At 41.9% G+C, this 25488-nt stretch overlaps 2 protein-coding genes across 13 annotated transcripts in view; both read left to right on the top strand.

The window, feature by feature from the left end:
- The first annotated feature begins 1103 nt into the window (after positions 1-1103).
- fam3a (FAM3 metabolism regulating signaling molecule A) lies at positions 1104-10848 on the top strand. 3 transcript variants are annotated; one of them, XM_035382194.1, is made up of 10 exons: positions 1104-1316; positions 2466-2533; positions 3113-3223; positions 3577-3600; positions 3964-4087; positions 4448-4506; positions 5401-5451; positions 5676-5760; positions 6391-6517; positions 6856-10848. In XM_035382194.1, the coding sequence occupies exons 2-10, from the start codon at positions 2521-2523 to the stop codon at positions 6880-6882; spliced, it is 621 nt and encodes a 206-aa protein (XP_035238085.1). In that variant the 5' UTR covers positions 1104-1316; positions 2466-2520; the 3' UTR covers positions 6883-10848. The 3 variants fall into 3 exon arrangements, with proteins under 3 accessions (XP_035238085.1, XP_035238083.1, XP_035238084.1); XM_035382192.1 differs by having other exon boundaries at positions 1106-1316; positions 7212-10848; XM_035382193.1 differs by lacking the exon at positions 1104-1316 and adding an exon at positions 1498-1516 and having other exon boundaries at positions 7212-10848.
- A 3244-nt stretch (positions 10849-14092) lies between these two features.
- Positions 14093-25488, top strand: part of si:dkey-151g10.3 (serine/threonine-protein kinase WNK3) — a 60072-nt gene continuing 48676 nt past the window's right edge. For all 10 annotated transcript variants that reach the window (XM_035381776.1, XM_035381782.1, XM_035381781.1 and 7 more), the window contains exon 1: positions 14093-14688. The gene's annotated coding sequence lies outside the window, so the exon portion shown is untranslated. The remainder of the gene's footprint in view (positions 14689-25488) is intronic.

The following is a 25488-nucleotide window of genomic DNA, read 5'->3' as shown; positions in this document are numbered from 1 at the left end:
ATGCATAAACATAAATGCATGCAAACACACAGCCTACATTCTGAAAGAAACACACAGGCATGGATTCAATAATTTTTTCTTTACCATGAATGACAAATAAATGAGTGTATGTCATATTTTTAAGTGGAAGTGTTTTTAATGGTCTATTGTACATGACAGACTAACTAATTGTTAGTATGTCAGTAGAGGATCTATAGGGTTAACTAACATTAATTTAGAAATGTGGTGTTGCAGGGTAGCTACAGTAGCCTATTTTAAAAAATAGTTATCAGTACAGGCACAGTGGTGAATGTGAATCGTTTTGACTTAAAGAAAATTGATATAGGCTACCTGGCGTGAAGCAGTCATTATCTTGCGGCAGTTTCTATAGCCTATGACTGGTAACGATACTGACCACACCAAATTGTAAGGCAGATGTTGCTGCTTAATTTTGGAGGCGTCTGTATTAACATTAAATACTTGGTCTGTCGTGTTGTTAGCGAGGTAACTAACGTTAAACTCGGTGAACAAATGCTGAAGTGGAACTGTCTAAAGTGTGGGTGTATTTTATTTAGATTTCGGAAATATAAATGAGTTTCCCACAACGATTTTCAGATGCAAAACAAAAGTTTAAATGTTTTATTTTAAATGTTTTAAATGTTTTATTTAGCCAGCAAGCCAGTGTAATAAATTAGAGGTTTGCTTGAGTTCTTATAAGTCCATTTTGTGTGTATTCAATGTTTTTATTGGCTGATGCACCTGACTGTCCAATGGGGAGACATATTCTTTGTGGGCCTGGAGCATTTCTGATGATGTAATTGGGCAGGAAGAAGGAGGAAAAAATGCAAAATCTCCTAAGTTTCAGGCTTTATTGTGTGGACTTGTGAAGTTGTTTGCGAATTCTGTCTGTTGAAATGGGATCAGAAGGTACGGAAATAGATGTTTTTAAGGGCTGAGAGTCTGTGGTCATTGTGTTTTTTTTCCGCAGGGAACCCTGAGAAGTCCCAAACTCTCGGTGCTGTATAGGTATTGGGCATGCCGCCCATAGATACACAGCCCCACCAAGCAGAAACTGGGAGGGATGTCATGCATGCCATCCTAATAGTCACAGCCCAAACCGGAAGTTGAAATCAGTGACATAGCCTGTTCTCAACGGAGCTAACGTTAATACGTTTGCGTAACACGTAGCCACCTCGCTGAGGTGCTGAGCAATAGCTTCAAAAAGCAAATTTGAAATTGTATCTCGAGATATGTCATGGGTAGCGTTGTAGCGCAGAAGAACAACCTGTCTTTCTAGAGCAAACAGATTTTGTTCGTGTTTGCGGAATAACTCTCAGGTGGGTGGCTAAATTTCAGGCAATGTTGACGTAAATTGTTTCCGTTTCTAGCGATCACTAGTTGGTTACCTAGCCCACTGCGCATCTGTCTAGGGAGATTCGCCGTTGGTTTATTTAGCTACCTAGCTAGCTAGCTGAGCTTCATTGCATCATTTTAAGTGCGTGCTTCATTCATGACAACGGTCATCAGCATGGCTAAGGTTAGCTAGTTAGTTATGTCTTTCTAGCATTAGCCCTAACAATTTGGACAGCTAGCTAGCTCTCTATTTTCTGTCTGACTCGTGACTTACGTTACCGGGCTAATTGCCTAACCAGTCCGGTTATAGTGATTACACGCCATCTAAACCCGTTTGCAGAGTTGATTGCATTCTGCGGAAGGTTTAATTAAGCTGACTAGCTGGCAAGCTCATTTACAAAAAATAAAGCAGACACTAATTGTCGAGCTATGTTGTTCTTTCTAGAAAGTTATGAAAGTCACACGAGCATGCAAACATCATCATCATGTAGGCTCTAACTGTTGTTCGTTCGTATTGTGTAGCGAAATGTCATTGCTCAGGCTAGTCTTACGTCGGCTATTGTTTTAGGCATTCGGCATTTAGGCGATGGTCAGGAAAGTCCGGGGATTTAGGCCTTAGGCTAAGCGCAAACTTCGATTTGGGGGACCGTCGCTCCCCTATTTAACGAGCGACGCTAGCGGATACTTTGCTGCTCATAAAAGTGACAGTTTTAAACAGTTTGTTTGAAAGTCAGTTCCTGACAGGCTAACATAAAAAGGAAAAGATGAAAACAAATCAAACTAGTGTTAATCATAGCACTCAAGTTTGTTGAGATGATGAAGGAAAAACAATGAAGATTATTTGAAGTGGAATCTTCCATCTTGAACATTTGTATGTGTGTGTGTGTGTGTTGGCTCTCAAGAGACCACTGGCAACTCCTGCACTGGGCCTCTCAGACCCCCCCGCAGGGGTATATTTTAGAATACAAGCACCAAATTCACATAATTCTTGGTCTAAATTTGTCCAATCATGGTAGGAGCTCTCCATTTGTGCCAAAATAATTGTGGGAAAGGTCAGGGAAAGACTGAGTGGTTTTGAGTTAATACACAGAATTGTGCATATGCGAGCAACCATTGTCTGTTTCTCTGTACAGGATTTAATCCACGGGTCTTTGTGGTGACACATCAGGGATTGAAACAGCATCGATAATGAGGCTGGCAGGTGAGTTCACAAAAATAAATACAATTGAATCACAGTTTGTCTATGATGTGAATGCCCCCTGCATTATATTGCCAGATAACCTTTCTTCTTTTGCCCTGAAGATCTGTCTGAACTATATCACTAACCTCCATAGCCTTCACGACAAATGGACATGGCTGAGTCACTGTGGGTCCTCAAGGAATATCCAGCAAAAATGTGCCCCACTGTCCTGATCAAATCCTGACCGTGCAAATGTTATTTAAATTAACACTAAAGGCCCATGGTTTAGCTGGAGTGATTTAGCCCGTTTGTGTGTGCCCCTGGCAGGCCACGGTTGGGATTACATTACATTACATTACATTCATTTGGCAGACGCTTTTATCCAAAGCGACGTACAAAAAAGTGCATTTCATGGTCGTAGACAACTGGGATTGCTGTACCTGTTTGTGTGTGCCCCTGGCAGGCCACAGTTGGGAGTTGCTGTACCTGTTTGTGTGTGCCCCTGGCAGGCCATGGTTGGGATTGCTGTACCTGTTTGTGTGTGCCCCTGGCAGGCCACAGTTGGGAGTTGCTGTACCTGTTTGTGTGTGCCCCTGGCAGGTCCTCTGCGTGCTGCTGTGGTCCTGCTGCTGCTGGGACTCACCTGGTTGTTAGCCAGCACTATCCTGAAAGGAGACGGCACCTCTTTACTGGCCCGCTTCTTCTTCCGAGGTAGAGAAGATGGCGGCCGTGTACCTGCTCTGCCGCTCTTTACTACAGTCAAGCTGTGCTCAGTGTTGTGAGATTGAACTTAACTGAATTGAGTGTAAACAAGGTAGTGCTGTTCAGCTGAATTGAACTGACTGTCACAGAGGCCCTGTGTTTAAACAGAGCTGAATTGGATGTAAATGAGGTCTTGCGGTTGAATTGAGTGTTAATTAAGTCCTACAGTTAAACTGAACTGAATTGGATGTAAAAGAGGTCCTACAGTTAAAATGAACTGAATTAGATGTAAAAATAGGTGTAAACTAGGTGCTGTGGTTTTCAGCGCTCTAACAGCCTGCTGATGTTTCTTCTCTCTTCAGGAGGAAGCGAGGAGCCAACAGCAGGTAGGCCTCGGCTCTCACAGTTGGGCTTTTCTCAAAATGTCAAGATGGTATATCATAACTTACTCCTTTACAATCCACATACAGGTGAAACTGGATAATGCTTTTAAAAAATCGTTACACTGTGTTACGCTCAAATATTCAAATGCAAAGACTAAGCATTCGTAACTTTACTTTGTTTATAGTATATTTTCTGGGAGCACATTGAACATCAAATGCTTTTATTTTTTATGTTCTTGGCTGGCATTGTTTGATTTCTCAAGTTACTTTTGACAATAAACAGTGGTTGTACTCCACTGTGATACCTGTTTTGGCATCCTAGCATCCTCACACGCCTGTCGGCGCTGTCTCTGTCCCCTCCCCCAGAGCCCAAACCTCACAAGTACAAATGTGGCCTCTCGGCGCCCTGTCCGCAGAAGCACCTGGCCTTCCGCCTCGTCTCCGGAGCCGCCAACGTCATCGGCCCCAAGATCTGTCTGGAGGACAAAATGTGAGGGCCCTCTCCTCTCCTTCCTCCAACTCCCATCTCTCCACCCATCCTTTTCCCCTCTTCCTTTACCCCTCCTAGTTTCATTCTCCAGTTTTAATGCTTTCTGTTCATTACAGTTTCTGCTGATGTAGCAGGCCCAAACGAGTCTTGTCTGAATGAAGAGGAATGAAGCGCCTGTTTGTCCATTATTATCTTTTAGCTGTTTTATCCTTGCTTCCGTTTCTCCTCTCTGAGGTGAGCTCTTTAGGAATCAGCGTTCATCACTTTTTAACCTTGTCTTTCTCTTCCTTTGTCTCTCTCTTTCTTTCTCTCCCCCCGTCTGTCTCCCTCTGTCCTTCCCTTTTTTTCCCACTCTCACAGCCTCGTGAGCAGTGTGAAGAACAACGTTGGCAGAGGGCTGAACATCGCGTTAGTAAACGGTAATTCCACAGTTTCACAGCAGAGCAGCAGGATCTCTGCTTTTGAGATTTGCATGCTGGGAATTTGCATGCTGATTCATTTCATATCCTTAACTTCAGATTGTAGGCAAGTGTGATTTCAGTGCTAGTTTGTACTTGGCAGGATTGTTTGTTTGTTTGCTGAACAGGTTACCCTACAGGGTTGGAGTCCTGATCTATGTGGTCACTTCTGGCACTACAATCTTTACTTCACTCTAGTGTGTTTCTTTTGCACCTCTGCACCTTGAACTAATGCACTTGTTGTACGTTGCTCTGGATAAGAGCGTCTGCTAAATGCCTGTAATGTAATGTAATGTTTTCTGCGATTGATTGACAACCTGTCCAAGGTGTAGTCCTGCCTGTCACCCAGTGCATACTGAGAGAGGCTCCAGCACCCCCCTGCTACCCTGACCAGGATAAGCGGGTGTAGCTAATGGATGAATAAAAAATCTAATGATTGTACTTGAATAGCAAACGTGGCTTGTAAAGAAGAAAACATTTTCAGTATTTTTGGAAATACACATTTGGGACAACTCAGTCGGAAAAAAACAGTGCTTTGTCCTTATGTTTTTGTTCAGCGGTGACTGAAATTTAGAGGGAAAAAAAACTAGAAATATTGCACGAGAATTGACACAATGTTAGCTGACTTAAGGACAAAGCAGGGTGCTGTGATTGGACGCCCTCATTCTCTTATGCAGTGAGCTGCAGTGTTTCAGATTATTGCTCTCTGTAGCTTGTACAGTGTGTGCTGCTCTATAGTGCTTCGCGTATGCTGTTTGTAGTCTAGCACTCTCTGGAGTATTGAGTGTCACTAGCAGATCGTATTTCTTGGTAGCGTGCGGTACTGAGGTGCTGTTGTGTGTTTCTGTTTTTCAGGCGTATCAGGAGAGTTGCTGGAAATTAAATCGTTTGACATGTGGGCTGGAGGTAGGTGGGGCTTGCGTTGAAGCTGCAGCGAGTATGCAAGTGATTTCAAGTGGCAGCAATAACAGCGAGCTCATTGTAATTGTTTGTATTTGGGGTGTTGCTCATAGTACACGGTGCATGACTAAAGCGCTATGCAAACATGACATTGCTTTGCGCTGATGCTTGTTCGTATGTCCTGTCTGGGTGCAGTGTGTGTGCGTGTGTTAACACTTTCCTTCTCTCAGATGTTGCAGACCTGTTGAAGTTCCTCCGGCCGCTCCACGAGGGAACGCTGGTCTTTGTGGCCTCTTTCGATGATCCTGCCACGAAGTAAGACCCCGCACTGTTCCTCTCTTCCTCTCTCTCTCTCTGCCACTAAATAAGACCCCGCACAGTGTCTCTCTCTCTCTCTCTCTCTCTGCCACTAAGTAACTCTCCACTCTGTCCCACTCTCTCTCTCTTTCTGCCCTTTGGTGTGTAGGTGTAGAAAGAATACTCCTAATGCTCAGCACTTTTTATAAGATTCTCTTTCCTGCCACCTTTGAGGTGTGGAATGTTGTCCTGGAGGGACTTATTTCGCAGCTATTGAACTGCCTAATTAATTTAGACTTTGGTTGAAGCAGCCTAGCTTCCCCCCTCAGGCCTGAGTAAGGGAATTTGTGAATTGGATTAGCATGACTAGTCTTGGGCGTGGCAGCATGGCTATACAACTCTTCTCTTTATGACTTTTGTACCCCTCTGTTCCTTCCCCGATTTGCTGAAATCCTGCAGCATCGTACGACTGATGTAATTCTGGCTCGCTCTCCCTCTTCTCCTCAATACGTGTTCATGTTTATCATTCTCACGTGCTCCCTCCTCTTTTACTCTCCCTGCTCTCCCTTTCTCTCTGCCCACATGCCACCCTGCTCTCTCCCCCTCCCTCCCTCCCTGCATCTGTCTCTTCCTCTCTCTCCATCGCAGGTTGAATGACGAAGCGCGTGCTCTCTTCGGGGAGCTGGGCAGCACTGCAGTGAAGGAGCTGGGGTTCAGGGACAGCTGGGTGTTTGTGGGAGCCAAAGGCATTGAGAACAAAAGCCCATTCGAGCAGGTAGACCCCCAACCGTGATGTAATGATCACTTATTATTAATCACAGTAATTGCTTTCACATTTATTAATACACAATTGGATAATTACTACTGTTCATAATGTGTTTAATGGAGTTTAATACTTGCTGTTGTAGTTGATGGTATGCAGCTTTATTGTTGCTGGCATGGGTTGATTTTGGTAATCAAGGGAACAAATAGTTCTTTCACAGATTAGGATGTGATTTCAAGCATTAAACGGCAGAACTCTGAAAAGTATGTTCTTGTTATCAATAAGTGGTTGGCTTCCTTCTTTTAATGTGACGGCACTTGTTATTTTTGCCTTTTCCTTCTTGCTGCCAGGGCCCTTTTCTTACAGCTGTTCTCTAGAAGAGGCAAATGGTGCTGAAACCCCTGTTCAGGAGTCTCTGGCATAACCAGGCCATCTATTATTTCTTTATTCTCACTTGCACTGCACTTAGATGTGGTTATGAGTTTCCATTTCCCCCCTGATCATTAGCTGACCTTAATAATACATTATACCATTCTAAATGGTAGCATAATTTTCCTTGAAGCACGGAGTAAGAAGCGGTCTTGAGTAATGCTTAGTTTGCATCAATGTGGACAACTGCACAAGCGAAACGATTAAAGAGGATTGAACTCCCTCTCTCTATGCTTTCCTCTCTCTCTCTCTTTCTCTCTCTCTCTCAATTCCTCAGAGGATGAAGAACAGTAAGAGCACCAATAAGTACGAGGGCTGGCCCGAGTCTCTGGAGATGGACGGCTGCATTCCCCTCCGAGCAGCTCAGGACAGCTAGCCTCCTCCGGGGACGGGCAGACGCACGGATAGACCGATTAGGAACTGCCTTGACGACCAACAGTTTTGGCAAGGTCCATCTTTGAAGATCACTTCTCCCTGGGGGGGACCTGCTTTTGCCGAAATGCACAAGCAACGGTGGGGAACCTTTTTAAAAACGAGGAGAAAAAAAAAAGACTTTTTGGTTAAACACTTCCATTCAAGTTATATATATATATATATAAATGGGTTGGGGGGGGGTTCATAGGGTCTGGCTGTACTGTACAGAATATAGGTTACTGTGTGCATATACTGGTGTGAGGGAGAGCATCACTCACATTCTGGGCTGGGATGAACATTTGAGGAAATACTGCCGCAGCGGTGGGGAGTGGGGGGGGGGGTAATTGCGGTAATGGCGGTAATGGCGGTAATGGCAATCGCAGGGATCGGTAACGCTCGTTAGCTGAAGACCCTAATGAAGCCGTAATGAAGGACGCACAGGTGGAGAGGCTTTGGCATGTACATCAAAGGTGTTTCGCCCTCAAATGTACTGATGCCCCTGTGCCCGGCTCCCCCTGATCTGAACTGTGCTGAATGGCGCAGGGGAGGGTTTCCCCTGCACACAGGCTGTTCTGCTCAGGGCAGCGGGAGTGCAGTGTGGTAGCGGGTCAGTTTAACTCATGGCCTGTGAACAGGTGGCTGGTCGGAATACCTCATGGATCAGTGCTGTTAGCTAAGCTACTTAACCCCAATTGCTTCAGTCAAAAAATCTGCTTGGTAAATGGATAGATGATATTTAAAGTGTAAGTTTAGCAAACTAAGCTCCACAAAAAGGGCGCCTAGCACACGCATAAATGGCAATAAGAGATCTGAAGGACTGGATTGAAGCAAGCAAACTTGAATAATTTCCAATGAAGAGATTTTGAAGGAAGATCGAGTCAAAGTGCATTAAAAGGGGCCCGACTGCTCCTATCCCAACTTGCCTTATCCGTTGTTATCCATTTTAATTGTTACACAACACATCGGTTTGCAGATATGGAGGGCTCTATTTTTGCAATTTTTTACACAGTTTAGCAGTTTTTGTTTTAAGGTTTCTTTGCAAAAACCACCACCATCAAACGACAAACCCCACACAGACTGACAGTCACTGACATGCATAATAATAAAAATCATAATAGACGCACACTCGTTCTGGTACATTCCATATCATCGCTGCGTATTTATCCCAATGAAACCCAGGGTTTTATTTCTGTTTCTGTTAAAAAGTTTGCCGTTTTGTCTTGTTGAATGTTTTTTTAAATTTGTTATTGGTGTGGTAAATGTGCGATTGCGCTTTTTAAAAAATCTTTTACATTGTCTGCGCATCTTTGAAGTTTGTCTAGATTTCAGCATGGCAATAATGAAGGAAATGAGAAGGGTATAGGATGTTATTTTTGAAGCGTTTCTACAGAACAGCAGGTGTATTCTCTGAGACCACGGGGACTGGGGGACTCATGAATAGAACCCCCCCAGTCTGAATTCACCCGGTTGAAATTCTTGAGGGGGGATTTACACATTGTTTTAAGGAGCAGCACCGTGAAATAGCAAACCACACGTGTGCTGCTCCTCGTGGCCATTGACAGGCATAACAGAATCTCACCCGTACGCGGCAAGGGGCAGCTGGACCAGTGTAGAGGTGGTGGTGATGTTCCTGAGGGGGCGGGGCTGCGGGCTCTGGGAGGGGTCTGTTGATCCTGTGCATACAATGGAAGGATGGGAGCCCTTCCTGCCTTTGGGAGGAGCCCAAGAGCACAGCGGAAAGCCACATGTTGAGCTGGACTTTTCCTCCTCCCGCATAAGATTGCGTTTTGAAGTTTGCATGTGCAGCTGAAGGCAGTTGCCTCTGTGCTCTGGCAAGTGTGTACCTGAGTGCACCTTCATAGTGCTGAGAGGAAGTGACATCACAGGCTCTTCCTCACTATCTCTTGCGGTCATCCAAGACCACAGCTGCCTCAGGTCAGTTTTACAGGGGATAGCGGTGTTGTGAGGTCAGAACCAACTGTGGTCTCACCACCACCCCCTCCCTTACAGCAGTCTTCATCTGCCTGTGGGGGGCGACACTGCGTCTCTATGCACCTCTGATACCTTGTCATGTGTGACCAGCGTGTTAGCCTGTTTGATACAGTGTTGTTGTTGTTTGACAATCAGAAATAGATCCTACTGCTAAAGCTGTTGTATGGTCCAGTTGAAAGGTTGCGTTGTCACAAGGATTCACTCTAATAATAACTCTGAAAGATGTCAGACAGCCAGTCTTCCTTTGCAGTTGTGCTCATGTTCCTGGTTCCTTTGTCTCATGCAAAGTCATGCACTTATTTTGCTGAAATCATCATGATGGTAGACTGGTGTTGGTGTTGTTTTATGGTTAATGTGCTCCAAATAGTTATTCCTCAAATGAAGGAACTAGGACATCAGCTGATTGGTGGAATTCCAGAGAAACGTTTACCTGCCCTTTTTACTGTGAAATTATTTAAAATTGTATGATAACCAATAAGAACTATATTAACACATGCTTTGTATTTGTTTTTTGAATGAACCGTACCAAGAACATTTGTCTGCTGCTACAAATAAAGCAACTAAATTGGTTGTTAGACCCTCAGACAGACTTGTAAATATGTTCACAATTAACTTATAAACTTGCTTTTTTAAAGAAAGGTACAGTTACAAATTTCAACACAGGAGAAAGGATTAGGTACATCGCAAATGCCCATTTCAGTTTCAGGTGGCCTCAATCACTTCCATGCTTTGATAACAAATTAAATTTTACATGTGGGTACAAGATATTTCCTAATAAATTTTCACTTTCTGTACAATATCTTTAAAGCTGTTCTGGTGTTTTGTACTGTCACTGTCGCCACGAGCCCTCTTTCGCCTTCTGTCGCGTAGCCCTGGGCAGTAGAGAGCGATGTCTTCATTGTGCGAATCTGCTGCTGGTGTGATGTGTGTGCGCAGTTTAGCCTTCTGTCTAGTTGTGCCTGCACCCCTTTTATGCATGTGCAACTTTGTGTGTGTGTGTGTGTGTGTTAATCTCTATACAAGCTTCTTTCCATGTGTACTATCTGTGTGGGTCTGTGAAAGGGGAAAAACTAGTTGGCTACATCCTGGTCATTCCACAAAACTGGGGTAGTAGCAATAAGGCATAAGCTCATTTGAAATCATATATATATAGAGTTTTCAACAAAGGATTTAAGGTTTTATGGTCAGGTGAAGTAAAACGGGAATGGTTATGCATGGTGTTATGGCTGGTGCAAATCAAATACTGCCTTGGCTCTTGTTCACTCATTGTTCACACCTCAACCATTGACCTCTGGCTCCCGTATCTTCTGCCTCACAATGGTATCACATGTAAACCGCTATTATTTCTGACTGGCTATTACAAATAGCATTACTTTTCTATTAATGTGTTTGCCATAGCAAATGTGTTGAATACCTTGCCAGGCCAGGTATTGAAATGTTAATGTATATTTAATAGTGTCATGATTTCAAGCTCTGAGGCAATACAATGAAAAGCATTTCCATCTGAACTTGCAATTGTGTATTTAACTTGTGTGTCTATTTTCTTTGTCATTATCACCCAGTTCCCACAAGGTCTTTACTCACAGCAGTTCACATGTTATTTGCTCAGCAGACATGCTTATCTTTGTCAAACCAATAAAATAGCCTTGTGCACTACTGTGTTTCTTCAATGCAGAGGTGCTGGTTGCTGCAAGAATTGAACTGTAAGAAAAATACACTGGGCTTGAGTGAAAACAAACTCATTAATGTCTCAGTGTGAGCAAACTGGACTCGCCTTATAATTATAGCCTTTAATTATAGTTAATATGTAACAGAAAGTATAAACAATTTAAACAGGGGAATGACACATTTTGGCAGTCCTTTGATGTTGAAGGGAGGTTCACAGTATGAATCTGTCAGGTTGTTCTGGAGGCAAAAGGGGGTTCTACATAAGTGCCAACTGAGTGTGTGTGCTTGTGTATATGTATATTAACAGTTGTCTTAATTCTTTATTATTTTTAATGATTTTTTAAATGGAATTTCGGTTTAATTGGTCAGCAAACTAGAAAACGCAAAGTGACCCTGTGCACAAGCACCATGGACAGCGGCATATGGCAAAATGAGCAGCAGGTGGCGCCAAAAACACTCAAATGATAAATGTAACCAGTGCCAGGAGTACACAGTTATTAACAAGCAAGTTAGAATACTATTCATTTAATTTTTAAATGCCAGGTTTTAAGGTTTTTTTAATTATTATTTTTAAACTTTGTAATTCGTAAGTTAAAGTGGAAAGAAATGGAAAAATGACTCATGCCCATTTATTAACTTTAATGTGCACATGTTTTTATCTTGCCATTCAAAAAGTGTATTCTGTCATTCTTAGAAAAGAAAGTGTACTGCTTTAAAGAGAAATGTCAAATACCATATCAGAACTTTAAAAAAAAGAATTAATTATGTACTTCAAAACTACTTTAAGGAATATATATGACAAAAGGACTTCTGCTTACACCTGGTGAATAAATGTTAAATAGAACCCCACCCTGTAAGCTTCTGATGTACAATTATTGCTAGCAGCACATGTGTTTTTATTCTAGCTTACCCAACTGAATTTTTAATCAAAGCCCCAACAGGGCCAGTTTCACGGAACTAACAATCTCCATTGACCCAGACTGAATCTTGAAGTTTTCAATGGCAGTTCCTATATGTACACAGACGGGTGATAAATTGAAGGGAAAACCTGAATAAATGAGTGGAGAAACATTACGAATGCAGATGCTTCCATACAGGTGTACTGCATGATACAATTTAGCAATTAACATCCTTGACCTTGATTTTGGATTGAGATGGCAAGAGGAAAAGATGATTTTGAAAGAGGGTTCATTATTGGGGCACAGATGGCAGGAGCTTCAGTCACAAAGACTGCTCAACTGGCTTGTTTTTCAATAGGAACAGTGACTAAAGTGACATCTGCATTTAGATCTATGGGAAAGACATCAGTAAATAAGGTTGTAAATTGTGATCAAAAGCACATATTGGATGACTGATGCCCGTGCATTAGTGTGATATGTAAGGAAAAACAGAAGAGCAACTCAGGTGACTGAGAATGTCAATGCAGGATGTGATCAGACTGTCAGCAAGATCATTCCATCTTGAGAGGGATATTATATAGGGTTGCAGTGTATAAACCCCTCATTACAAAGACAAATGCACATTTGAGAGTTCAGGGATGCAAAACCATAGGCACTAGTCTATAGAGATGTGGAAAAAGTGATATGGTCAGATGAGTCATCCTTCACCATATTCTTGAGAAAGTGGGCAAGTGCATGTATGGTGTACACCAAGAGAACGGTACAGACCTGAATGCTTGATCCTCTGTTATGCTGTGGGGGGCATTTTCCTGGCATGGTTTGGGTCCACTTGTTCCCTTAGGGAAGGGTCACTGCAAATCAATACAAAGCTATTCTGAGTGATCACCTTTATCCTCTGATGAAATATTTCTTTCCTGATGGGAGTGGTCTCTTCCAGGATGACAATGCCCCCATCCACAGGGCACGAGGGGTTACTGAATTGTTTTATGAGTATGGAAATGATGTAAGTCACATGCTATGGCCTTTGCAGTCACCAGATCTCAACCCAGTTGAACACCTGTGGGAGATTTTGGACCAACGTATTAGACAGCATTCTCCACCACCATCTTCCAAACACCAAATGAGGTAACATCTTTTGGAGAAATGGTGTTTCATCCCTCCAGGGGAGTTCCAGAGACTTATAGAATCTATGCCAAGGTGCATTGAAGCTGGTCTGGTGGCTTGTGGTGGCCCAACACTTTACTAAGATACTTCATGTTGGTTTTTCCTTTAATTTGTCACCTGTCTGTATATAAAATAATAATTATAATAAGGTGTAAATGGGGAATTTGTATGCCTGGGTTTTTATTTCTTTATTACAAGTAAAAATTATTTCATTTCACTACATTATTTTTAGATCATTATGAAATGTTTACCTTATTAAAATCCTGTTTACATAGTGTATATAAGACTAGGTAACTAATGAAGTTGTTAAAGGTAAGGACCATGCTAAAACGAACCTATAACACCACATCAGCTTCCTACTCCTTATCAGGCACTTAGTGTGCTGCACATTCCTCAGCAAGACGAATCTTCAATGTTTCAAGACCATGGGCACAGCAGTTATTGATCTGAAGTTACTTGACCGTTTTCTGGGGCTGTACTTGTGTTTGTGTTAGGGGTTGGAGCAAAAGTGCTCACTACTCAGATTACTTGTATTATGTCTTTCAGGACCATTTGCATACCCTGTAAGTCATTAAATTACAATTCGTTTATTTCTTCACATCTATAACAGCTAAATGGTTCTCAGATGGTAAGGGGAAACTTTAACACCCACCAAGAAATATACATGTAATGTGATATAGTTTCATCCGTTTAATTGGCGAATAGGTTGGGTTATACTCTGATGTGCTCAGATTAAGAACTGATCATAATAAATGATAACTGCTGTAATTTGGCATTGGAGCTGAGTTCTAATCACGAATTAGCCATACATAATAATTCAAACGCTTTGATTTTATTTAGATATTGATGTTTTAACCTTTATCTAGATCCCAAAGCATTTTTGCGGTAAATTCGTATAGCTAACGTGTGTAACATTAAGCCTACATTAAAACAGGGTAAAGTGCAACCAATGTGCACGGGCGTGCGCGCCCGCCCAGAGAAAAAACTGTCACGGTCAACGGTGACGAGCACGAGCGCGAGCATAGGCGCGAGAGGATACTGTATGTTTCAACGGCTGTCACACAGAAATAGAGAGACCATCGGCGCATCCACAACACACAAGATATATTGACCCCACTAACGCACGGTTAGCCGTGTTATTAATAGTAAATTATACACAAATTGATATTCAAAAAATATATTTGCGAATGGGAATTAAACAACGGCAAAAACAACCGGCAATTATGTTTCATCACAACAGGGTTATGGAGACCCACGTTCGCTGTATTGACTGAGAATCGACGCTGGAGTGGGGATTTAGCTAACTAGCTGGCTAGCTGCTAGTAACGTCGTTAGCTAGCTACCGTTAGCTCAAAACGCCGAAATGATTCGAAAGACATGGACATAAGCTATTCATAAAACGTATATTTTTATATAGAAGATATTTTTCAACAACATTATCAGAGCATGGGATAATATGCGATAAATGGAGCAAGGGTAAAACTGAATTAAAAAAATATATATTGCTAGCCTACTTGTCGAGTTTAACGTTAGCTATTACAGACGAACCCCGGTAAACGAGATCAGAGTAACGTTCGTTAAATCACAAAAAGGATGACACGAAGATGCTGCACCTTGGTGAGTTTCCCTGTTGTTTAAAATTTAATCACCAATAACTCACCTGACATGTTTGCATATACCGCTTTTCTGTTATGATATGAAATATAACGAATAACTTGCAAGACATCAAGTTACTTGATTTGTGGGAAGTTATTTCAGTAACGACGTTAGCGAGCTAACCGTTCGCTGGTTTTAATGGTGACACTGACAGCTATGTTGTTAGCCGAGCTAGGTACATAGATAATTGTCTCACTTTGCAGTCTGGTGTTGTTTTTATTTTGTGCTCTAGTTCACTGGTTAACTAAATGTCTTTTGTTGTTGTGGTGTAATTGAAATGTATGTTTTATTAATCAACTAAGGTTATCGCTAGCCACCTTCACTGCGCGCGGGCGTGTTTGTGTTTGTGTTTGTATGTGACAGATCATGCTTGTTCGTGATTTCTAATTTGGCATAGCATGGCTAGCGAGACAACTGACAGGGCTACGAAACCCGGTTGTGAGCCGCCTGCTAACGTTACATTAGCATCATACACTTGAGCTTGATACTGGAGTACTGCATTGCCGTCATACAGACAGTAGACAGTAGCCGGATATCACAATGAAATGAGAGACGAAAAGATAAATGTTGAATTAACTGCATTTTCTGCGGTCAATGATCTAGATATCATGTATACACCCCTAACACTTCCGTTTATAACATACCTTTTTTAACTAGAGACATCGATGGAGGGGGTGTGTATGTGTGTTGGGGTGCGTCGAATACGATGTTAGTGCGAGCGACAGTAATGTGCTACAATCGGCGTATTGCTGGTATGTCTGAATTATAATGAGAAAGGGAGCGTGTGGTGTTGTACATCGCCAATATTGAGTAGTCAGCAGCTTACACTCACATGGAGAAACAGGAGAGAAGCAGGGTTGGTACGACACAGAAAACATTGGTGTCAGACGACGGCGTGCCTATCTGGCGGCTGGGGTAGTTGTCGAGAAACAGAAAGGAAATGGGCGAAACCTGTCACAATAACAATTACTTTATGTCAGTGTTTTTTAATGGTAGAATATCGGGACGGAGGGGGTCGAATATTTAAAAGAACATAGACGGTTATAAACCCTTGGTTGTAGAGAGACTGCATATATGTAAAACTTAAATGAGTGTCATTGTATTGGCACTGTCCGTCTATCATTGCATGCAAGAACTGAAAGTGTAATGTCTGCTACCTCTGTTGAAATTCAGATTATTATGTTGTGGCATGATTCGTAACCCGCCTCTCAGGTGCTAAAACAATATCCTCATGTAGAACTGGGGAAATAGGTACATTTGCATAAACAGAAATGCACACCATTTTTGGTCACGTGTTTAATTTGGCTTCTGTTCCATGTAATCAAAATATGCTTAGTCCTTTAGGTATTGAATTTCACTATGTATCGTTTTGCATGTGTCATTTAAATAATACTTTTAAACGATTTTACTTTGGTTTTAGTAATGGCAATATTAATGTGTGGAAATGTCATGCCATAATGTTTGCATGAGTTAATGTTTAAAATGGACAAGTAGCATTTTGATTGAATCGGTACTGAATAATGTTTGTCTTTCTGTATTCAGGTATCAGTGTACATGTTGTTCACATCTGCTTTCTGCCTCAGAGCTGTAAATGTTGTGGTTCCCGTGCTCAGCTCAGCCTTTTGATTTGCAGATCGTTTGTTCTAATGATTGATCTAACATTGTTATCCATCATTCTCAGTTTGTGTACAAGTGTTTTACCTCTCTGTTTTCTGACTGTGTGAGTTTATGGATATCATTTTACAGACCTTTTATTTGAGCAGTCCACATGCTTTCTCTGTGTTTTTCTCATTGCACCTATCCCTGCTTTTCCGTTGCCCAGTACTTGTGAATACCTGTATTTGTGTGTATCCAAATTTGTCCATTCATGTAGTTAGTTGAGGAATTCAGTGAAATTCAGCTAATATTTGTAAGTCCAGATGGGTAAAATGTAGTTCTGTATGTTTCTACTTCTGTTTTTTTTTTTTGCCCATTCAGCATTCGTGGCTCCTTACTTGGTCAGTAATGTTCCAGCTTTGTCTGCCACATTCTTTCTCTTTTTCCTGCACAAAGATTATGATGAAGTAGTCTTAGCTTTAGATTGCAATGTAACTGGTAGGTCTCATAGTTAAACACAGTTTACCAAATTTGTTTTATAAAAAGCCAGTGGGAACTCTTATATTGGTCTGTAGCATCAGTTTGTGTTACTGTGGACAGAAGTCCAATCGGACTGGAATACAAGATCACCTCTCTGTTCTGCAAATGTTTAAATCTTAAAAATGTTTGCATTCAGATGTTTAAATGTGAAAAACTATTATTTTCAGATTTCAGATACTGCTCTTTATAGACACAATCGTTTCTTGTATTTTATGATCCCATGTAAGCACCATTTTATCATCTTGAATGAATATTAAATTCATTGAATATGTGTATTCTTCAGTAGTCCTGCAAGTTTGCCCACAAGTACATGCTGTGGGAAAGCTCTGTTTTTTCCCATGGGCATTTATGGGCTGGAGTCAGAAAAGCACAATCTAAGGATCCGTTGAAAGCGCAGTTCTGTCTCTCTACAAAACAGAGAGGGCCTGTCCTGGCCTATATCGTGTGTTACATCTGCAAGTGGCTCAGAACAGAATACTGGTGTAACATGATAGCCATTGTTGAAATAAATGCTGTAGAATCTGTCATTCTAAACCACGTACAGCCTTGGGGAGAGGAAGAAGGAGTGAGAAAGAAATTGAGAGAAAGAGAGAAAGATTCGAAGAAGCAGAGATGGAAGGAATGAGAGACCGATAGAGGACATCACAACAGCATACATTGTACACATGGATGTAGATATATTTTAACCGTATTGTCACATGCACTTCACCGAGGCACAAATGAGTATGAGCACATTACTTTAACATAGAAAGGGGGTGGAGACGTATACAGATCAATAGGAAGGGAGACAGTTTTAAAAGCAAACACTCATGGGTCACAGCATTCTGACACAAGTGAGAATCAGTCACGTTGCTGATTATCCCAGGAGAGAGTTTTACCAGTTCGGTTTACATACAATGCATTCACGTCATTAGAGGGAAGCCGTTTGTTTAAAAAGCTGACATCATACATAAAATATGGCTACTAAGCTATGGCTGAAACCAAATATCGAGGGAAAGTGGTTGATGATAAATCAATAATGGAATAGCACAGGTCAACAATACTCAATGTGCTGAAGTTCAGATAACTCCTGCTCAATGTATTTAATAATTGGGATGGCAGGTATGCCATTCGCCAAGTTACGCACCAAGAGTTTGGCACGTTTCAAGTTTCCCTACAGAAATAACCATAATGACCACAGACTCTCAGCCCTTGAGAATATTACCTTCTGACCTCATGTAAACATGCAGAATTCAGAACTTCACCCGTCCACACGATAAAGCCCCAGACTTTTATTTTTATTTTACATTTTTTTTCATTTTTACTGCTGTTTTTGTCAATACAAATGCTTCAGTTCCACAGTCAATAATTAGCCCCATTGGACATTTAGCTACATCTGCCAGTAGCAACATCTGATGAAAGTCGTCTGATGAAAGCAGCCAGCTGACTGTTAGAAAATTAAGATTGACAATTTAGATTGATCCCCCAATTTAGAAATGGTTACTAGATGAATCTGCAACATCATTGTAGCTGATTAGCTCCATGTTATAAGGCTTCTTCTGGATGTGTTGTTGGGGAACTTGCAAAACAGACACGTTATCTGAATGTCTGCGGGAGGGGGGTGTAATGTTTATTCCATTCTCAAAGCCGAAGACAAACTTGGGAAAGTGTCTATTGTGGATAAAACTTTGTGGGCAACCACACGCGCAATTTAATGTCAATACCGTAATAACAGACACGTATGCATTTGCTGGAAGATAAGCAATAATTCTGCCTATTAATAACAACAGGTAATATAGTCTAGTCTATTTCCTAGTTAGAGTGATCCAAGTTATCAAGTCAAATCAAAGTTATTTGTGAAATGCACAGTTAACAATACAGCAAATAGGCAGTTGTTAGCTGGCAATGAAGTGCACAATGGCATACTATGCAGGATTTTTTTAGCCTTGCTGTTTTGTGTTGAAAGAAGTCCTGGTTATTTTATAATATTTTCAAGGTAAAACTGTTGCATAATATGCCTTTAATGTCCCAGTGAACAAATTTGGTCGAAAAGTTGGTGAAGTTCCGTCTAAGCATTCAGGTGAAAACCTGGCTACACGTGGTTGAAAAATGAACATTTTCGAGCTGACTAGGACATAGCCAGACTATGTTTGAGTAAAACCTGAGCTATATTGGAGTTAACCTAGTCCATTTATTTTAAAACATCTCTCAACCTAGATTTCCTCCCCTCTAGATGTTTAGATTTTGTTCACTAGTTAGCGTCATAGTAAAAAAATATAAGGAATAATAAACTAAAATAAGAGAAGACAAGATGGATAAGAAAATAGAGATTCAGAATAGGTTGGTAGATATTGCACATAATTAGGTTATGTAGGTTAATTAGGCTATTGTTTGTTGTAACTTAAGCCTCATTTGGATATCAATACTTTTAACCTAAATACTTTTACATACTTTTATGCGTGAATAACTTGGCATCTTTTTACATTGAAAACGTTTTTGTTGAGATAAATAATAACTCTCTAGAGGAAATACGTTAGCCCTTGTTCATCCTGATTGGAAAGTTGTGCTCCTTGGAGAGATGCAGCCTGCACTAAGACAGAGGCCAGGAGATGGTTGCATGTGAGCTATATGAGCTTGATTCTCTCCAAACTGTGTGACTCATTCTCACATGCTCCTCCTCCATTGACCAGTAAATGTTGGCATTATGTTTTTGCTGTCATATAAACAGTTTCATGGCATTTTTGTCCTCCCTTCCCTCAGGGCCTACTTCCCGCTTTCACACCTAGTTTCTGGCCCTTATGGTGCCATTCTGCGCTCCGGATCTGTTACAATTGCAACGCTTTATTTGCGGTGCCACTCCCAGTATTGCCAGTGCACTACAATATGTCAAGCGCAGATGTCATGAAAAAGCGAAAAAGGACCAAAACATCACTTGCAGTAGGACAGAGTGTCTCTGGTGTCTGTTTGTCATTCAAGGTCAGAATCCAAGCCCGCTGGCGCGATCGCACCGAAGCAACATAACAGTAAAGACGAACATTAGAAGTCATAGAGTGCATCAGTTCAAGCTTACGTAACGTAGCAGTGCTGTCATCATGGCTCATTTCATAGCGGACAGTGACGAGATGCACGTGTCCAGTGTTCCTGCTGCCCTGTGGAGGTAGACTATACAGCGCCCCGGGCTTTCCCTGTAAATAACCAGGTCAGATTCACAGTTGGACGTTAACAGTGAGCCTTTTTAAGGGCTATACGTGTGATATTGGTGTAGTGAGTCCTTGTACATTTAATATTTTTCTGTGCACAGTGGTTTCCATTGGCAACTGCAAGAGCAGTTAGTTGTACCTGTTGACTGTTAGTGAGAAAAAGTGCTGAGGTTTCAAAGTGATTGCCTTGGGGCTCTGTTCCATAAGCAATGTCACTGCTGTGCAGGTGCACATTGTTACGTAACTGAATACTAGACTACTGGTTGGTCTGAGTGTGAGTTTACCCCTGGTGCAGGATCAGGGTAGGGCATAATTTTGGTAATTTTGTAAGAAGTGAACCCTGGTGAAGTATTTTGTTTGGTTCATGCACGTCCACTCTTTCCGCTGTTTGAGACTTAGCTTAGTGACTTCAGCCTTTTTCTCTCAGCAAGCAGGAATCGCAGGGTAGCAGCATTTGATATCTGCCTCAAATGGCAGCAGTATCCCTTTAATGCCCTGCATTAGGTCTACAGTGGGAGCACGCTAATCTCTCTGTCCAACTTCCCTTCAGTATGGCTGGAATCTGTGCTCACATGATTAATCAGGAGGGGCTAACAAGCCGGGCTTTAACGAGCTTACCGGAGCGCTTCTCTCCCCATTTCCCTCCGGCTCTGTGGGTGTGTGCCAGAGGACAGTTTCTCACTGTCCCAGACCGCCCCCCGCCCAGCCCCCCCCCCCATCATTATCAGCAGCTTATTTAGCACTCATCTCTTCACACACCCATTCATACTTTACAAGAGCGTACATTTCGCTGAGCAGTTTGAGTAGCTTAATAGATCCGGGCAATGAAATGGCACCAGAAACTGTGGACTCGACAGTTGTTCCCGGCATTAAAAACAACAGTGTCTTCTGCGCTGCGTCGCCGTGCAGAAAAACCAGTGCTGCTGCAGCGGCGACGGAACTGAGAGGCGTATCTCATTCAGCCTTCTCATCCCCTTCCCCTCCATAGCTGTCTCATCTCTGTCTCTCTCATTACTCTCCCACTGTCCCCTGGCCTAACTAGACCCTTTCAGTTCAGGCAGAAATTTAGCTGTAGTCATTACTTTTCACACAAACACTGGCACATATTTTATCAGGGAACCCCCCTCCTGTGCACACACGCATGGACACACACACACACGAACACACTCCCTTTCTGCACACACCCCCCCTCCTGCCTCGCTCTCTTTATCTCTCGCTCTCTTGCTTTCTCTTTCTCTATTTGTCTCTCACACATTTTTCCCACCCTCCCTGTCAGCACCCCCCCTCCATATTTCTTTCTCTTCTCCTGCCCACCCCTGAGTCTCAGACCTTGACCCCCCCACACCCCCCGCCCTTTCCTCTCCCCCATTATGAACGCGTTTTATACCCGCACCCCCATCTCTCCCCCAAACAGTCTGTCTGTGGTTTCCCGTCCCTCCGCCCCTTGGCTCTCCCTTTGTCTGCCCCAATAAATGTGCAGAGCCCGTTCAGTACCAGGGGATTAATGTGTGTATGGCTGTGAAGAGGGGGATAAAAGAGTGAGGGAGAGCGGCAGACAGAGAGAGAGGGCCACTGGGTGCTGCAGCGTGTTTGTTGTGTTTGGGGTTTAATGAGTGTGTGAGAGAGAGACAGAAATTGTCTGTGAGTGTGTGAGTGACAGAGTGAGCGAGAAAAGTTTTACATTTTTTGAGAAAGTGAAATTGTCTGTGTGTTTGAAAGGGTGAAAATGGGATATTTTGCGCATGTGAGGGTGTGTGTGAAATCCTGATGTATGAACTGCGTGTTGATGTGTGTTCAAATGTGTAGCCTATTAGTTTGAAAGTGAAGCCATAATTGACTCTGTGCATCATTTTATCAGGGTTTCCACTGATAAAATGAAGTATTAGCTAATTGAGCACCACAATGATTTGGATTAACATTTTTACGGTATTCTCAAATCTGCTCATTTTTTCACAATGGGAAATTCTCATGACTAACTAATAACCCTGGTAGATGTAGCTAACACTTGTTTTGGCCCCTTGCTGTATTCTAACATTTATGGATTTCTTGACATTACTTTTGACATTTTGGTTTTCTCATTCAACCTGTCTTTTAAGCCCTCTTAATTAAGACCCATCATTATAAATAATGTTTAAAATATTATACAAACAAAGAAAATGGAACAGTAAAACAGTACCATTGGCTAAACTGAATATCTGTTCATAATGTGTTTCACTGAAACTCATGAGGAAGTTAGAACCTAACTGCTGCACTTTTTTTTCTCTGCCTGCTCCTGTGCTGCTGTGCTGTATGAATATTTTATAGCTGTCAATCAATGCAACATTTTCCCCAAATTTAATTTTTTTGAAGTGATCATACAGTGCTGTGAAAAAAGTATTTGCCCCCTTCTTGATTTCCTGTATTACTGCATATAGCTATGACAAGCTGAATGGTTTCAGATCATTAGCCCCTTCTCCCAGATCCAGATCTGGTCAAGCCTTGCCCAAGTATGTTGACCAAAAGTATGTAGACACCCCTTCTAATTAGTGGGTTCGGCTACTTTAGCCACACCCATTGCTAACAGGTTCATAAATGTAGCCATGCAGTCTCCATAGACAAACATTGGCGGTTGAATGGGTTGCACTTAAGAGCTCAGTGACTTTCAACGTGGCACTGTGTCATAGGAAGTCAGTTTGTCACATTTCGGACCTGCTAGAGCTGCTCCGGTCAACTGTTATGAGGTGGAAACATCTAGAAGCAACAACAGCTCAGCCGCGAAGCGGTAGGCTACACAAGCTTGAAGAACGCGACAGCCGAGTGCTGAAGCCTGTAAAGCATTTAAATTGTCTGTCATCAGTTGCAACACTCACTACCAAGTTCCAGACTGCCTCTGGAGCAATGTCAGAACAATAACTGTTTGTCGGGAGCTTCATGAAATGAGTTTCCATGACAGAGCAACTGCATACAAGGCTAAGATCACCATGCGCAATGCCTAGCTTGGCTGGAGTGGTGCAAAGTATACAAGTATAGCCAGAAGAACACTACCTACCCGAATGCATAGTGCCAACTGTAAAGTTTGGTGGAGGAGGAATAATGGTCTGGGCCTGATGAGCATGCATTGGTGAACCATGTTTAGAACTATATGCAGTGAGCTACATAATGCTTGGGACATTTCTTTTTGATTTGGCTCTGTATTCCACAATTTTTGATTTTTATTCTATCAATTCACACGTTGTTAATGTTCAAATTTTCAATTCACACGTTGTTAAAGTGCAGATTTTCATCTTTTAATAAAGAGTGTTTGTATACATTTTGGTTTCACCATGTAGAAATTACAGCACTTTTAATACATGGTCCCCCCATTTCATGGCACCATAATGTTTGGAACAAGTGGATTCACAGGTGTTTCTGATTTGTCAGGTGTGTTGAATTGCTTCCTTAGTGCAGGTTTAAGAGAGCTTTTCAGTATCTAGTCTTTATTCTAGGTTTTTGATTGCCCTTGGGGCCTGTTATTGGCATTTGTCAACATGAGTACCAGAGTCCTAATTAAAGTCAAGGAAGCCATTATGAGGCTGAAAAATAGGACAAAAATAGTCAGGGACATAGGCCAAACCTTGGGCTTACCAAAATCAACAGTTTGGAACATCATTGAGAGCAAAGAGACCACTGGTGAGTTCTGTAATCAGAAAGGACCTCGTAGGCTAAGGAAGACCTCTACATTTGATGACAGAAAATTCTCAGCAAAATGAAGAAAAACCCCCAAACACTTGTCTGACAGATAAGAAACACTCTTCAGGGGGCAGGCTTGGATGTTTCAGTAACCACAGTCCGCAGAAGTCTTCAGAAACCTGAGAATAGAGGCTACACTGCAAGATGCAGACCACTAGTTTGCTGCAAAAACAAGACGGCCAGGCTACAGTTTGCTAAAAAGAACCTAAAAGAGCCTGCAGAGTTCTGGAAAAAGGTCAGAGTGATGGCAAAAGCAAAGTGTGGAGGCCGAAAGTAACTGCCCAGGATCAAAGCCCCCCCCCCCCCAATCTGTAAAACATGGGGGTGTTTGGCTTGCACAGATACTAGATCACTTGGCTTCATTGATGATGTAACTGCTGATGACAGCAGCAGAATGAATTCTGAAGTGTACAGAAGCATTTTATCTGCTCAAGTTCAAACATTTGCTTTTGGATGGAGCTTTTTCCTACAGCAAGACAATGATTCCAAACATACTGCTAAAGCAACAAAGTTTTTCAAAGCTAAAAACTGTAAAATTCTTGACTGGCCAAGTCATTCACCTGATATGAATCTAATTGAATATGCGTTTCATATGCTGAAGAGAAAACCTAAGGCAACTAGCCCCTGAAACAAGCAGGAACTGAAGATGGTTGCAGTACAGGCCTGGCAGAGCATCACCTGGTGATGTGGGTTGCAGACTTCAAGCAATCATTACATCCAAAGGATATGCAACAAAGTATTAAACATGACTAATTTACATAACATTAATATGTCCCAAATATTATGGTGTCCTGAAATGGGGGGCTGTATATAAAAAGTGTTGTAATTTCTACATGGTGGAACTCACATGTATAAAATACCCTTATTAAATACAAGCACTGAGAATATGCACTTCTGAATTGTCGATTACAAATCGACAATAGTGGAGTACAGAGCCAAATCAAGAAAATGTATGTCTTTGTCTCAAACATTATGAAGCACACTGAATGTACATAGCAGAGATTTAAAATTAAAGTCAGGATTGTTTGATATATTAACCGATAAAGAATAAGTTGTACAGTATGTAATGTTCGGTCATTTTCACTGAACTGTGTTCTAGAACTCTGCTACTTGGCCTGTGTGAAGAGAACTGTGTAGATGTTCTGTAGATACCTTACCCAATGTCTGAAGTGTGTGTATGCCTGTGTGTATGCCAGTGTGTGTATGTCGTTTATGTAAGGCTGCGTGTGTGTGTGACTGAGCAAGTGTGTGTAAGCCTATGGATTTATGTAAGGTTGTGTGTGTGTGAGAAACTGTGTGTACATATGGGATAATGAGATTGTGTATATGAGAGAGAGAGAGGGAGGGAGATAGAGGGAGAGAGGGAAAGATAGAAAGGCAGAATGAAGGAAGGAGTTTGATGTTCTGTAATTGCTCTGTCCGGTATGTACTGTAGTTCTGTGAAACCTCCTTGCCCTAAAGGCACAGGCAGATAAGAGCATGTTTTTCAGGAATGTTTACCCTCTTTCTCACGACTTTTCTCTGTTCCTTACACTTTTCTGCACATTTTAGTGTGCAGCTCAAATTTAATATTTCTGTGATCGACAAACATTAATGGAAACTTTGTGATTGCCAAACATTAATTGAAACTTTCACTTTTTTTCACTTTTTGCCTGCTTTTTATGTGCTGTTGCACCTGTGCCTTAGTCTCATGGCTCTCATCCAATGCAATTATCCTTGGGAGATATTTTGCATTCAC

Source organism: Anguilla anguilla, chromosome 11 (assembly GCF_013347855.1).
Source record: "Anguilla anguilla isolate fAngAng1 chromosome 11, fAngAng1.pri, whole genome shotgun sequence".
Taxonomy (NCBI): domain Eukaryota; kingdom Metazoa; phylum Chordata; class Actinopteri; order Anguilliformes; family Anguillidae; genus Anguilla; species Anguilla anguilla.
The sequence above is the reverse complement of the archived record's forward strand: the minus strand, read 5'-3'. Positions and strand labels throughout refer to the sequence as shown.

Excerpts from the sequence above, each read along its gene's own strand:
- fam3a (XM_035382192.1), top strand. Across the intron at positions 3,601-3,963 it reads AAGCGAGGAGCCAACAGCAG|AGCCCAAACCTCACAAGTAC; the intron begins GTAGGCCTCGGC and ends CCCCTCCCCCAG. Across the intron at positions 5,761-6,390 it reads TTCGATGATCCTGCCACGAA|GTTGAATGACGAAGCGCGTG; the intron begins GTAAGACCCCGC and ends TCTCCATCGCAG.